The sequence below is a fragment of the Eriocheir sinensis genome, unplaced genomic scaffold (genome assembly GCF_024679095.1).
Source record: "Eriocheir sinensis breed Jianghai 21 unplaced genomic scaffold, ASM2467909v1 Scaffold14, whole genome shotgun sequence".
Lineage (NCBI taxonomy): Eukaryota > Metazoa > Arthropoda > Malacostraca > Decapoda > Varunidae > Eriocheir > Eriocheir sinensis.
Window position 1 is genome coordinate 1627501 of NW_026110739.1, and position 15539 is coordinate 1643039.

General features: G+C 52.0%; 1 protein-coding gene across 1 annotated transcript in view; it reads left to right on the forward strand.

Annotated features, from left to right (window-relative positions):
- Positions 1 to 14653, forward strand: part of LOC126989982 (uncharacterized) — a 19502-nt gene extending 4849 nt beyond the window's left edge. Inside the window, exons 2-3 of the mRNA XM_050848577.1 lie at positions 5700 to 5975; positions 14012 to 14653. Of these exons, the coding sequence (XP_050704534.1) occupies positions 5700 to 5975; positions 14012 to 14515 (780 nt within the window). The 3' untranslated portion in view covers positions 14516 to 14653. The remainder of the gene's footprint in view (positions 1 to 5699; positions 5976 to 14011) is intronic.
- Positions 14654 to 15539: the final 886 nt, after the last annotated feature.

The window sequence follows — 15539 nt, forward strand, 5'->3', positions numbered from 1 at the left end:
GTTGTTGGGCGGTCTGCAAGCAATCTTTTTGAACCACCCAGATGTGGAGCCACGACATTTATCATCAAAGAAATTGTCGCCCTGTTAAATAACTATATCCAGAACACACCACTGGCGCCCTTATCCCTGAAAATTGTATTCACTCTCCCCCATCACTTCCTCCAAAAAGCACACCCAAAAACCAAACAAGCCGAAAATATCGAGGCATTACGAAGGCGAGTTGCCCGGTGGCAAACTAACGAGTTAGATGCCCTCCTTGGAGAAGCCAGAGCCATACAGGAGAGGCTCCCCTGACCCCAACAAAACAACACCTCCACAGAAGACAGGGCCCGGAAGTTTGCAGACAAAATGCGACAAGGCAATGTTGCGTCTGCAACACGAGCCTTGTCATTAAACTCCACACGGGGTGTGCTTCCACTCACCAGGGACACGATCAATCAACTCAAGGAAAAACATCCTCCACCGAGTGACCTGAAGGGACTGAGACTGGCAGGATGTCACCAACCACAGAATCCAGTTATATACGAAAGGATAACAGTAGAGATGGTGTGGAAGAAGGCCCTCCAGACTCGTGGCAGCACGGGGCCCTCAGGACTTGATGCACGGGGATGGCGAAGCTTGCTGAGCAGCGCCAACTTTGGCAATGCAGCTGGTGACTTGTGCAACACCATTGCAGCACTGGCAAGAAAACTCGCCTCCTCCAGCTGCCACTATGTGGACGCCCTGACGGCATGCCGCCTCATTCTCCTGGACAAGAGGCCGGGATGCAGGCCTATAGGAGTCGGGAGGTTTGCGCATCAGGCAAATGCATCATGGCTGTCGTCAAAGAAGATGTGAGAATGGCAGCAGGGAACCTCCAAGTTTGTGCAAGGCAGCAGGCAGGAGGAGAAGCAGCAGTCCATGCCATGCGGGAGATATTCGACTACGTGGAGTGCGAAGTAGTGCTTTGTTGACGCCAAAAATGCCTTCAACACAATAAATAGAAAGACTATGATACACAACATTAAAACCAAGTGCCCTAGCTTAGCTATGTATGTCGAAAATACCTATACATACCCGACTGACTTATACATAAATAGCCACAGTGGAAAAGTGAAAGTGTTAAAATCATCTGAGGGAACAACACAAGGTGACCCAATAGCCATGGCTATGTACGCCCTGGGCCTATCAGTCCTCCAAAATGAAATCGCGTTCGCAGAAACACGGGTGAAACAGGTGGCTTATGCGGATGACCTCTCAGGTGCTGGTAAAATCTCAGACTTAAAAGAGAGGTGGGACACTGTGAACACCGCCGGCCCTGAGATAGGATACATCCCTAACGCCACCAAATCTGTTCTTATTGTCAAACCTGAACATTATGATCATGCCGCAGAAACTTTTAGAGGAAGTGGCGTCATTGTGACAAAAGACGGACAACGACACTTAGGTGCAGTGATCGGGACGGAGGTATATAAAAAGGAATACGTGGGAGACAAAGTAGCTGAATGGGAGAAGGAAATAGAAGCTTTGTCTGCCATTGCCAAGACTGAGCCACACGCTGCCTATTCAGCGTACACCCACGGCATCCAACATCGGTGTACGTTCCTGAAGCGCACCATCCCCGGCATCAGTCCACTCCTCCGACCACTGGAAAGTGCCGTCAAGAATGTATTCTTGCCGGCGCTGGTGAAATCTCAAGCTTTGGGGGAGGAGGATAGGGATTTGCTAGCACCTCCCCCAAGACAGGGTGGGATGGGGATCACCAACGCTGAGAAGCTGGCTAATGAGAACCAATACTCCATCAGCCTTACCAGGTCACTCATCAACAGGATCATCGCTCAGGAGTAATACTAATACTAGTACTATTAGTATTAGTATTAGTATTAGTAGTAGTAGTCGTACTAGTAGTAGTAGTAGAAGTAGTAGTAGTAGTAGTAATAGTAATAGTAGTAGTAGTTGTATTAGTATTAGTAGTAGTAGTAGTAATAGTAGTAATACTTGTGTCATCACCACAGCCCTTCCCTCCCTCCCTCCCATGTGGTGTCATCACCACAGCCCTTCCCTCCCTCCCTCCCATGTGGTGTCAGCCCCACAGCCCTTCCCTCCCTCCCTCCCATGTGGTGTCACCACCACAGCCTTTCCCACCCTCCCTCACATGTGGTGTCATCACCACAGCCCTTCCCTCCCTTACTCCCATGTGGTGTCATCACCACAGCCCTTCCCTCCCGCCCTCCCATGTGGTGTCAGCCCCACAGCCCTTCCCTCCCACACACCCAAGTGGTGTCAGCCCCACAGCCATTCCCTCCTCCCTCACATGTGGTGTCAGCCCCAGCCCTTCCTCCCTTCCTCCCATGTGGTGTCAGCCCCACAGCCCTTCCCTCCTCCCTCCCATGTGGTGTCAGCCCACAGCCCTTCCTCCTCCCTCCCATGTGGTGTCAGCACAGCCCTTCCCTCCCTCCCATGTGGTGTCAGCCCCACAGCCCTTCCCTCCCTCCCTCCCATGTGGTGTCAGCACCACAGCAATTCCCTCCCTCCCTCCCCTGTGGTGTCAGCACCACAGCCCTTCCCTCCGTCCATCCCATGTGGTGTCATCACCACAGCCCTTCCCTCCCTCAATCCGATGTGGTGTCATCACCACCGCCCTCCCCTTCCTCCCTCCCATGTGGTGTCAGCACCACAGCAATTCCCTCCTTCCCTCCCATGTGGTGTCAGCACCACAGCCCTTCCCATCCCCCCTCCCATGTGGTGTCAGCACCACAGCCCTTCCCTCCCTCCCATGTTGTGTCAGCACCACAGCCCTTACCTCCCTTCCTCCCATGTGGTGTCATCACCACAGCCATTCCCTCCTTCACTATCATGTGGTGTCATAACCACAGCCCTTCCCTCCCTCCCTCCCATGTGGTGTCATCACCACAGCCCTTCCCTCCCTCAATCCGATGTGGTGTCATCACCACAGCCCTTCCCTCCCTCCCTCCCATGTGGTGTCAGCACCACAGCAATTCCCTCCCTTCCATCCCATGTGGTGTCAGCACCACAGTACTTCCTTCCCTCCTTCCCATGTGGTGTCAGCCTCACAGCGCTTCCCTCTCTCCCTCCCATGTGGTGTCACCCCCACAGCCCTTCCCTCCCTCCCTCCCATGTGGTGTCATCACCACAGCCCTTCCCTCTCTCCCTCCCATGTGGTGTCACCCCCACAGCCCTTCCCTCCTTCCCTCCCACGTGGTATCAGCCCCACAGCCCTTCCCTCCCTCCCTCCCATGTGGTGTCAGCCCCACAGCCCTTCCCTCCCTACCTCCCATGTAGTGTCAGCCGTACAGCGCTTCCCTTCCTCCCTCCCATGTGGTGTCAGCCCCACAGCCCTTCCCTCCCTCCCTCCCATGTGGTGTCATCACCACAGCCCTTCCCTCCCTCCCTCCCATGTGGTGTCATCACCACAGCCCTTCACTCCCTCCCTCCCATGTGGTGTCATCACCACAGCCCTTCACTCCCTCCCTCCCATGTGGTGTCATCACCACAGCCCTTCCACCTCTTCCTCCCATGTGGTGTCAGCACCACAGCCCTTCCCTCCCTCCCATGTAGTGTCATCACCACAGCCCTTCCCTCCCTCCCTCTCATGTTGTGTCAGCCCCACAGCCCTTCCACCTCTCCCTCCCATGTGGTGTCATCACCACAGCCCTTCCCTCCCTCCCATGTGGTGTCAGCCCCACAGCCCTTCCTCCCTCCCATGTGGTGTCAGCCCCACAGCCCTTCCTCCCTCCCTCCCATGTGGTGTCAGCCCCACAGCCCTTCCCTCCTCCTCCCATGTGGTGTCATCACAGCCCTTCCTCCCTCCCTCCACTGTGGTGTCAGCACCACAGCCCTTCCACCTCTCCCTCCCATGTGGTGTCAGCCCCACAGCCCTTCCACCTCTCCCTCCCATGTGGTGTCAGCACCACAGCCCCTCCCTCCCTCCCTCCCATGTGGTGTCAGCCCCACAGCCCTTCCACCTCTCCCTCCCATGTGGTGTCAGCCCCACAGCCCTTCCCTCTCTCCCTCCCATGTGGTGTCAGCCCCACAGCCCTTCCCTCCCTCCCTCCCATGTGGTGTCAGCCCCACAGCCCTTCCTACCTCTCTCCCATGTAGTGTCAGCCCCACAGCCCTTCCCTCCCTCCATCCCATGTGGTGTCAGCCTCACAGCCCTTCCTACCTCTCTCCCATGTAGTGTCAGCCCCACAGCCCTTCCCTTCCTCCCTCCCATGTGGTGTCAGCCCCATAGCCCTTCCCTCTCTCCCTCCCATGTGGTGTCAGCCCCACAGCCCTTCCCTCCCTCCCTCCCATGTGGTGTCAGCCCCACAGCCCTTCCACCTCTTCCTCCCATGTGGTGTCAGCCTCACAGCCCTTCCTACCTCTCTCCCATGTAGTGTCAGCCCCACAGCCCTTCCCTTCCTCCCTCCCATGTGGTGTCAGCCCCACAGCCCTTTCCTCCCTCCCTCCCATGTGGTGTCAGCCCCACAGCCTTTCCCTCATTCACTCCCATGTGGTGTCATCACCACAGCCCTTCCTACCTCCCTCCCAGGTGGTGTCAGCCCCACAGCCCTTCCATCCCTCCCATGTGGTGTCAGCCCCACAGCCCTTCCCTCCCTCCCATGTGGTGTCAGCCCCACAGCCCTTCCCTCCCTCCCTCCCATGTGGTGTCATCACCACAGCCCTTCACAACCTACCACCCAAGTGTTGTCAGCCCCACAGCCCTTCCCACCCTTCCTCGCATGGGGTGTCATCACCCCAGCCCTTCCCTCCCTCCCTCCCATGTGGTGTCAGCCCCACAGCCCTTCCCTCCCTCCCTCCCATGTGGTGTCAGCCCCACAGCCCTTCCCTCCCTCCCTCCCATGTGGTGTCAGCCCCACAGCCCTTCCCTCCCTCCCTCCCATGTGGTGTCAGCCCCACAGCCCTTCCTCCCTTCCTCCCATGTGTCGTCATCACTGCAGCCCGTCCCTCCCTCCCTCCCATGTGGTATCAGCCCCACAGCCCTTCCCTCCCTCCCATGTGGTGTCAGCCCCACAGCCCTTCCCTCCCTCCCTCCCATGTGGTGTCAGCCCCACAGCCCTTCCCTCCCTCCCTCCCATGTGGTGTCAGCCCCACAGCCCTTCCTCCTCCCTCCCATGTGGTATCAGCACAGCCTTTCCTCCCTCCCTCCCATGTGGTGTCAGCCCCACAGCCCTTCGCTCCCTCCCTCCCATGTGGTGTCCGCCCCAGCCCTTCCCTCCCTCCCTCCCATGTGGTGTCAGCCCCACAGCCCTTCCCTCCTCCCTCCCATGTGGTGTCAGGCCCACAGCCTTCCCTCGCTCCCTCCCATGTTTTGTCAGCCCCACAGCCCTTCTCTCCCTCCCTCCCACGTGGTGTCATCACCACAGAACTTCCCTCCCTCCCTCCCATGTGTTGTCAGCCCCACAGCCCTTCCCTCCCTTCCTCCATGTGGTTTCATCACCACAGCCCTTTTCTCAATCCCTCCCATGTGGTGTCAGCCGTACGGCGCTTCCCTCCCTCACTCCCATGTGGTGTCAGCTCCACAGCCCTTCCCTCCCTCACTTCCATGTGGTGTCAGCCTCACAGCCCTTCTCTCCCTCCCTCCCATGTGGTGTCAGCCTCACAGCCCTTCACTCTCTTCCTCCCATGTGGTGTCAGCCCCACAGCCCCGCTCTCTCCTGCGGTGTGTCAGCCTCACGGCGCCTCTTCCTCCCCAGTCTCCTTCGTCGCCGGAGGAGCTGCAGAACGAGCTGTTTACTCTCATCATTCAAGGCGACAACGTGCAGAAGGTGTCCCGCCTGCTGTGTATGGGTGTCCCCATCGAGCCCATCGCCAGTGACGTCAACTCCCCTCTCAGACTGGCCGTGATTCTTGACCGCTGCCGAACGGTCAACCTGCTGCTGGCGAGCGGCGCGATGCTTCCTGCCTGCCTTCTGCAGGATGCCTGGCAGAGCCCCGATGTGACCTCCGGGGTGCTCGCCACCCTCAAAGCCGTGAGTACTTCCTTCGCTGTCCTACTGGAGAGGGGAGAGAGAGAGAGAGAGAGAGAGAGAGAGAGAGAGAGAGAGAGAGAGAGAGAGAGAGAGAGAGAGAGAGAGAGAGAGAGAGTGAGAGAGAGAGAGAGAGAGAGAGAGAGAGAGAGAGAGAGAGAGAGAGAGAGAGAGAGAGAGAGAGAGAGAGAGAGAGTATCTGTGTGTGTGTGTGTGTGTGTGTGTGTGTGTGTGTGTGTGTGTGTGTGTGTGTGTGTGTGTGTGTGTGTGTGTGTGTGTGTGTGTGTGTGAGAGAGAGAGAGAGAGAGAGAGAGAGAGAGAGAGAGAGAGAGAGAGAGAGAGAGAGAGAGAGAGAGAGAGAGAGAGAGAGAGAGAGAGAGAGAGAGAGAGAGAGAGAGAGAGAGAGAGAGAGAGAGAGAGAGAGAGAGAGAGAGAGAGAGATTTGGGTGTTTAACCAATCACAGCAGAGTGACAGCTTTCATCAGAGGTAGGGGGTGGCAGATGTCGCCTGTCATAGTAAATAGGGGGCTGAGCCCGCAGCGATGGCCTACGCTTTACTGAAGGGAACTGTATTTAGCATTAGTTATATTTAGCATTAGTTAGACCTCATCTTGACTATGCGGTTCAGTTCTGGTCACCTTACTATAGAATGGATATCAAAATGTTAGAATCGGTGCAGAGGAGGAAGACTAAGATGATTCAGGGGTTGAGAAACTTGCCATACGAGGAAAGACTCAAACAGTTAAACTTGCATTCTCTAGAAAGGGGAAGGGTGCGTGGAGACATGGTCGAGGTTTATAAATGGATGAAGGGCTTTAATAAGGGAGACATTCATAAGGTTTTGTTGGTAAGAGAACCGGGTAGGACACGAAGTATTGGGTTTAAACTGGAAAAATTCAGATTCAACAGGGACATAGGCAAAAATTGGTTTACTAACAGGGTTGTGGATAAGTGGAATAGGCTTAGCAGTCATGTGGTGAGTGACAATACAATTGTCACATTCAAAAATAGACTAGATAAACTCATGGACAGCGATATTAGGTGGGGTTAGATACACGGGAGCTTAAGTTCAAAGGAACTGCCTTGTACAGGCCTACCGTCTTCTTGCAGACTCCCACGTCCTTATGTTCTTATGTTCTTATAACAATCCAAGTGTGTATAATCATTTCATGAAGGGTTTTCATTCTGTTAGGCGGAGTGATAGATTTTGGGCAGGACTCTGGAGAGATGTCACCTTGAAACAGATGCTGATGAGAAGCATAAGGGCCGTGGGAGGCCTCACCAGAGGGAGGGGGTTAGAGAATCCCGAAGAGCAATTCGGATCCTTGCACGCCCTGCGCGCAGGAATGGAGAGAGATTACTGCGATGTACAGCAATCAGTTGTGTTTTTGGAAGAACCTAACCTAACCCTAACCTGAGAAGCATGACTACAGGTGTTGTTGCTAACAAAGGTGTTAATGTTGATGAGGCAGGAACTGTAGGGCAAAACATTATTGAAGGAATGGAGGGAAAACAAATCTCTGAATTCTCATTTAAGAAAAAGAACAATTAGTGTTGATGACTGACAGCTCCTGTGAACAGACAGATGAAGGTGAAGTGCGTGCAGACCCGCAGCTTCTGTTCCGGCGCCTGATAGCTGCTGCATGAGCATGAGCTGTGCACGTGTCCATGAGCATGCTCATCTGCTGCGGGAGTCTAAGAAGTCTGGGTTCGCAGCAGATATTCAGAAGGTCTCACAGGTGCATTGCAAGGCAGGCCTAACAAGTAAAGATGTTACCCATGTTGTAGATGGTTCTTCACTGATTGCAAGATTATTATCCCCAGGGGTAGAACATACGATCGGCTATGTGATATGTATGTGGAGTATGTAACTAGAAAATATGAGAAGGGTACGTTTGTGTTTGATGGATACGAAGGAGGTGCGAGTACGAGGGATGATGTCCACCGACGGCGTACAGGTGGACGAGTGGGCAGTGAGGTGAAGCTTGAAGGGGACTTGGCCAAAGAAAGAAAGACTTTTAGCACATAGCAAGAACAAAGAGGAATTCATTAACCTGCTAAGAGGTAGGCTGGGGAGGCCAGGAGTAGAAGCGCTTCACGCAGAGACAGATGCAGGTCTGCTCATTGTACGAACTGCCATCGAGAGGGCGACAACTCGAGAAGCAGCACTCGTTGGTGAAGATACGGATTTACTTGTGCTTTCGTGTTATCACGCAAAACACTTGCCACATAGGCTGTACACTAGCCCTGAACCAAAAGCCGAGTTCAGGCGTCCAAACACGTGGAATACTGAGGAAACCAGGAAAAGTCTTGGTGAAGATATCGGTAACAATATTCTGTTCCTTCATGCTGCACCGTGCTGTGACGCTACATCCACACCATATGGTACTGGAAAAGATGCAAGTCTTGTACAGTTCAGAAAGGCTTTTACATGCAGAAAAATGCAGATGTGTTCAATAGAAACCCTGGGTCAGTTTCAAAGAAAGAAATTATAGCAGCTGGAGAAACTGCTGCGATGTTGTTGTTTTTCTACAGTAAGGGAGACAACTCAAGGGCGCTCAAACAAAGTAGCAATAAAAAAGCCCGCCTAGCGCTACTCCAGCAACAGAAAGCAGAACAAGAGGCCAAAAGAGAGGTCAATTTCAGGAGAAGAGGTGTCTCGAAACTCCTCTCTTGAAAGAGTGAAGATGCAGATTAACTCTTCCATAAGGGATATGGACAGTATAGGGGTGAGCAAGAGTAGAAAGTCGAGTGAAGCGGGGCCACAGGAGGGGGGGAGGCATGCAGTAGCAAGTTCAGAAGAGCAGTCAGCATGAAAATATCGGTAGAAGATAGAGAGAGATGCAACACTACGGCGGAATTTAAGAGGTAGGAGACTGCGTAGGAGGAGGGGAGTTGATGAAACGAAGAGCTTTAGACTCCATTCTGTCAAAGAGAGGTGTGTGTGTGGAACCCCCTACACTTGAGATGCATACTCCATACGAGGGCGGACGAGACTCTTGTATAAGGATAGCATCTGTGTGGGGGAGAAGAACTGGCTAAGACGAACTACAACGCATAACCAGAAGGAAGCTGATTTATTAATAGACGAAATGTAAAGTTTCCAGTTATTATTACGAGTTAAGGATAGACCGAGGATGCTTAGTGTAGAAGAAGGTGACAGCTGAATGTTGCCGAAAAATAAGGTATAGGTGTTTGGAAGATTGTGTGGAGTGGATAGGTGAAGAAAATGAGTTTTTAGTCGTTGAAGGACACCAAGTTCCTCTTACCACATATCAGAAATGAGAGCAAGGTCTGATGTTAATTAAGCGTCCTGCAGCCTCCACTCTGGAGTCTTGTAATTCCTGTTGGGAGGGTCTTCTGTTGAAATGAGTTGAATAACGCAGAGTAGAGTCATCTGCGTACGACTGGATAGGATAGTTTGTTATGGGAAGAAGACCATTCATAAATAACATAAAGAGTGTGGGAGATAGGACAGAGCCCTGTAGGACACCTCTGTTGATGGGTTTAGGGGAAGAACAGGGACCGTCTACCACCGCAGAGATAGAACGGCCGGAAAGGAAACTGGAGATAAAAGTACAGAGAGGGATATACTCCGTTGGAGGGTAGTCTAGAAAGCAAAGATTTGCGCCAGACTCTGTCGAAGGCTTTTGATATGTCAATGGCAACAGCAAAAGTTTCACTTAATCGGCTAAGAGAGGATGACCAGGAGTCAGTTAAGAAAGCAAGAAGATCACCAGTACAGTAGAACGCCCCTTGAGGAACCCATACTGGTGATCAGATAGAAGGTCAGAAGTGGATAGATGCTTAATAATCTTCTGATTAAAGATTGATTCAATAGCTTTAGAAATACACGAAAGTAAAGCTATAAGGCGGTAGTTTCCATAGCAAGGTAGTTTGAGGGACTGGATCGGTCACCCTTCTTAGGTACAGGCTGTACGAGGACGTACTTCCAACAGGAAGGAAAGGTAGATGTTGAAAAACAGAGACGAAAGAGTTTGACCAGGCAGGGTGTCAGCACGGAAGCACAGTCTTTAAGGACAATAGGAGACACTTAATGAGGTCCATAAACATTCTAAAAAAGCCCATGTTGGAGGCATAAGCAGGCTACGTAGGATTGCATTCCTAGATAAGGTTGCCAGCAATCATGTGTGCACCAAACCAGAGTTTTTACCACCTACTGGTGATGCATGTCAACATCATAGTTTAAGAGTGTATTACCACATCTTAGAGTGGAAAGGCATTTCAGGCTCAAGTGTTCTAGACTATGGGTGGGGATTCAGAAATGGTGTTTTAGAACCAATAAAGACATGTGAGGGGTTTGTACTAAAGAATATTCCCCCAAAAGTATTAGATATGGAAGTAAGTGGATGCAAAACAACTATCTGTACTTGTCGAACGCTGGGCATTGTTTGTAATCTGAGGTGTAGGAATTGCAGGGGCGGATGTGGCAATTCTGAGAAGCCAGACCTTAGTACTGAGTAAATGTTATTTTCTGCACACTGCCTATGAAATAAAGTAGAATAGCGTCACAGTGCATGACAGTGTTGAAGATGATATGGTTTTCATTCATGTACTTTTTTCTGATATATTACATTTGCTCTAAATATATATAAAAAAAAAAAAAGTGTGTGAATACATGAATTCCTTGCTATTTTTTTTTTTTTTTTTAAGTGGAAAGATATTTCTGAGTCCAGTGATATAAGACTCAATTCCGTACATTTCGAAAACTGGGCACTGACTGTAGTTGATGTGGAAAGACTGCAGGATTCCCCCCCTCCCGCGGCCTCGCAACACACGACTTTCTGCTCAAGCTCATCCCTTTACTGTCCAAATCCCTTACGCAAGAGTTAACCAGCATCTTCACTCTTTCATCCCACACGCTGGTAAACTCTGGAACAATCTTCCTTCATCTGTATTTCCTCCTGCCTACTACTTGAACTCTTTCAAGAGGAGGATATCAGGACACCTCTCCTCCCGAAATTGACCTATCTTTCGGCCACTCCTTTAACTCTCTATAGGAGCAGTGAGTAGCGGGCTTTTTTTCACATTTGTTACCTTTTTTTATGACCTTGAACTGACTCCTCTGTTGTAAAAAAAAAAAAAAAGGAGTGGCTGTGTGATTTCAAAGCAGCCAGACCAGACTTCAGTGCTCGTTATATGACATTGTTCTGTGTTTTTTGCACATTGTCTGCATACTTAGTACTAACAATTTCACTAGATATGACGAATTTGAAGATGATGCGGTTTTCACATTTGTCTTTTTATTTGGCTGACATTGTACATTTACCGCACAATAAAAAATGAATGGATGAATTCTTTTATATTTTTTACAGCGAGAAAACATTGTTTTTCGGAGTTCAGTGACATACGACTCAGTACTGTTCAGACTGTGTCTAGGTCCGTCATCATATTGACTGAACTAACAACAGCCGACACACCTCCTCCGTCCACCTCCGGGTGCTCGCTCCCAAAATAAATCCCCTGCGGCACAATAACTTCCCTTTGTCCTCTCAGCGGCCTGGAGCGCGCCAGCCTCTGGCACTGCCCGCCGGCGGGAGAACTCCTCGAGCACACCTGAGGAGCTGGCTCAACAGAATACTGGAGCAGGACGCCGGCGACGTTGTCAATCAACGCAGAAACTCTTCACGATGAGGAAGGAGAATCAACGCTTGTCGCGATCCGTGAGAACACCCTCTGGCCGGGACGAGATTGCCGGCGAGGGGGTGGAGGAAAAGCGGCGCGCCCCAACCCCCGCCGCCTGCTACAACCTCACGGTGTTCCCCAGGGTGATGATCCCCCGAAGAGTGCACTGCTCCTGTGTGCACACCACCGCCCACCGCTGCATGGACGAGCCACTGCGACTTATCAAGCACACTGGCTCCCTTCGGCCGGACGGCTGCACTCCTGCAGAAGACGTTTCAACACGGATGTGGCAGCGCCCCGCGGTGTTGTTCACGGGAGTCGATCGTGCCAGTCTGTTGATCCGTCGCCGGGGAGGTGGCAGAAAGGAACGCTGGGAGCTTCAGAAATCTGAGGCAGCGTTGGCATGGACATCCGTCACGTCTGCAGCCAACACTGCCTGACGCTCGGCGGCTGCGGCCTGACGCGTTAAGACGTCACGCCACCACAGGTGTTATCGAGCAGCTGGAGTCTGTGCTTTTTAGGTTAAGCACTCAAGAAGCTACTGACTGACAGCGCTGACAGCTTTCGCTGCCAGTCCGCTTGTCGCCGGTGTATGTCAGTCAGATATCGTCGTGCGCATGGCGATCTGTCTCACTGTTAGTCTGTACGTTATGTATTTATGGAAAATATATATATTCATAATACGACTGCATGGTGTTATGAATGGCTTGGAATTTGAGGGAAAGACAACGACTCAGTAAACCTTATATATCACTTGGCAACGTTGCTCATGCAACGATGCCGCCTAAGTGACCTTGGCAACAGGCACCAGGCCGCACCATTCAGCGTTCCGCCACAATTGACTACTCAAGCAGATCTCACTCTCGCGCCCTGCACAGCTATGCAAAAGAGAGAGAGAGAGAGAGAGAGAGAGAGAGAGAGAGAGAGAGAGAGAGAGAGAGAGAGAGAGAGAGAGAGAGAGAGAGAGAGAGAGAGAGAGAGAGAGAGAGAGAGAGAGAGAGAGAGAGAGAGAGAGAGAGAGAGAGAGAGAGAGAGAGAGAGAGGAGAGACCTCCCTCTCTGAGGAGAGTAATAGAGTGATGTGGCACCAGCGCGGTCTCGTGGAAGTCCTGAATCGCGCCCAAGGGCTCAAGTTAAAATCGATAGCTCCGTCGCTGCCACCCCCGCCGAAGGAACTCCTGGCCAAACACAGGCCGGGTATGGAGGCAGAAGAGGACGGCCTGCTCATCGATGTGCGGGCTCCTTCGAATGGCTCGGCGACGAGCGACGGCGAAAGCTTGATTGAGGAAGACAGTCCAGGAAGAGTGTGCGGTCACTCTTATGTGGCTCTGTCATGTTCAGGTGTGTGTGTGTGTGTGTGTGTGTGTGTGTGTGTGTGTGTGTGTGTGTGTGTGTGTGTGTGTGTGTGTGTGTGTGTGTGTGTGTGTGTGTGTGTGTGTTCAGCTCATATGAGTGTGTTTGCACTTGCTTCGAAGGACTAGACATCGTATGTTTTTTTAAGCTTCACGAGGTTCATCAGTTCCAACAAAGCGGGAGCAGCGTTGGTTGTCTTCCCCTTTCCTTCAGCCATCCGCCTCTACAGCCTCTACTCGCGTCCTTCCTGGTTCCTCAGTCAGGTCCCCCCTGCACCTCGAGGGAGCCGTTAGTGCGAGACCTCTCAGTTATTGATCACCCATTGCTGCCTGTCTCTCAGCCACGGTACAGTCCTGTTGTGTGCGTCAACCTCGATACTTAGTAGCTTGAAATCTTATGTTCCCTATGTTGTGGATATCAACCAAACGCCTTTTACAAAGCTACATATATTACCAATGTCCTTTGACTTGTTTATCTCGCCAACTGAGGAAAGGGCCTTGTGAAATGTTAGTAGTGTTGACAAGCAGGATTTGTTCTTTCGCTAATTGTAAGCTCTCGTTATCTGCCATCCGTTTAATTTAGCTAGGCAACGGGGTTCTGCATTTACCTAATATTTTTTATCTGACTCCACCGCCATAATTTGAGCGACGTTCGTCATCTTCGAGTTAATGAGGACAACCCCATGCTGTGTAGGGTCATAGCATACGTATGTAGATATGGAAACTGAGTATCTTCTTTTCTTGTTTGTTTTCCTTAGTATTTTAAGATGTAAATTATCTTTTCAGTGAGCTTTGTCATTTTATCACTTAGATCGGAGTGCATTTATGACTTCATCGGCAGTCATTCCAGCGTTATGCCGGGCATGGATGTGACTGTTTAGTAAAATTGTGACCATTATCATTCCTGACGACGGGCACCAGCGAGGGAAGGTGAGGGCAGGGTGAGGAAGACTTGTGGGAGAGGAGGAGTTTCTTGTTCCGTTCACAGCTGTCACAACATTCGCCAGCACGTGTCCCTGACCCACACTCTCTCTCCCCACAGAACTACTTGTGTCGGCTAAGGGCGGAACGTGGCCGCTTGGACTCCAGCAGGCAGAGTGAGGAACGCCGTCGTCTCTTTATAAAGGGCATTGACGACAGGATTACAGAGGGCATTGACAGCATCCTGAAGACTATCGAGGGTGATACCCCTTGGCAGGCCGCGTGGCCCAAGGACAACCCGAAGGCACTCAGCGCCCTCATGGTGGAGGCTGTGCACGCCAAGTGTCCCGTGACCGCGGCCTTCCTGCACCGGGCCGGCGCGTGGTCCTTCCTCAGCGGGGATAGGGGGGCCAGTGCCTTGGCCACCGCGCTGGAGGAGGGCCACAAGGGCATGGCCGAGCTGCTGGTCAAGCACCTGGGAACCAGCATCTACTCCGACGTTCATCTTCTGAACCGCATAAAACCCGAGGAGCGGCGGCGGCTGGAGCAGGTGAGTCGTAGTCCCTCATCACCCGACTGCTTTTTTTTTTTCGGCGTCGCCTATACCGCCGGTAGACTCTCTTGAGGGCCTCTTAGACGAGCCCAGCCTGTAGGTGGCGCAGGTGTGCATTATGTGTAGTGGCTGCCGCGATGTGTGACTCCTGCATGGCTCATGCTGCCGGGGCGCGGAGAAAAACTCGCCGGGCATAATCTTGTCGGGTAAATGGAAAGGGAAAAAAAATTCAACGAGCTCACCGAGTTAGGTTCGGTTATTTTTTCGTGTTGTTTTGCACTTACTCGGTGTGTTTATGTCCGGTGAAGTTATGTCCGGGGAGGTTATGTCCGGTGAGGTTATGTCCGGTGAGATTATGTCCGGGGAGGTTATGTCCGGTGAGGTTATGTCCGGTGAGGTTATGTCCGGGGAGGTTATGTCCGGTGAGGTTATGTCCGGTGAGGTTATGTCCGGTGAGGTTATGTCCGGTGAGGTTATGTCCGGTGAGGTTATGTCCGGTGAGGTTATGTCCGGTGAGGTTATGTCCGGTGAGGTTATGTCCGGTGAGGTTATGTCCGGTGAGGTTATGTCCGGTGAGGTTATGTCCGGTGAGGTTATGTCCGGTGAGGTTATGTCCGGTGAGATTATGTCCGGTGAGGTTATGTCCGGTGAGGTTATGTCCGGTGAGGTTATGTCCGGTGAGGTTATGTCCGGTGAGGTTATGTCCGGTGAGGTTATGTCCGGTGAGGTTATGTCCTGTGAGGTTATATCCGGTTAGGTTGTGTCCGGTGAGGTTATGTCCGGTGAGGTTATGTCCGGGGAGGTTATGTCCGGTGAGGTTATGTCCGGTGAGGTTATGTCCGGTGAGGTTATGTCCTGTGAGGTTATATCCGGTTAGGTTGTGTCCGGTGAGATTATGTCAGGTGAGGTTATGTCCGGTGAGATTATGTCCGGTGAGGTTATGTCCGGGGAGGTTATGTCCGGTGAGGTTATGTCCTGTGAGGTTATGTCCGGTGAGGTTATGTCCGGTGAGGTTATGTCCGGTGAGGTTATGTCCGGTGAGGTTATGTCCGGTGAGGTTATGTCCGGTGAGGTTATGTCCGGTGAGGTTATGTCC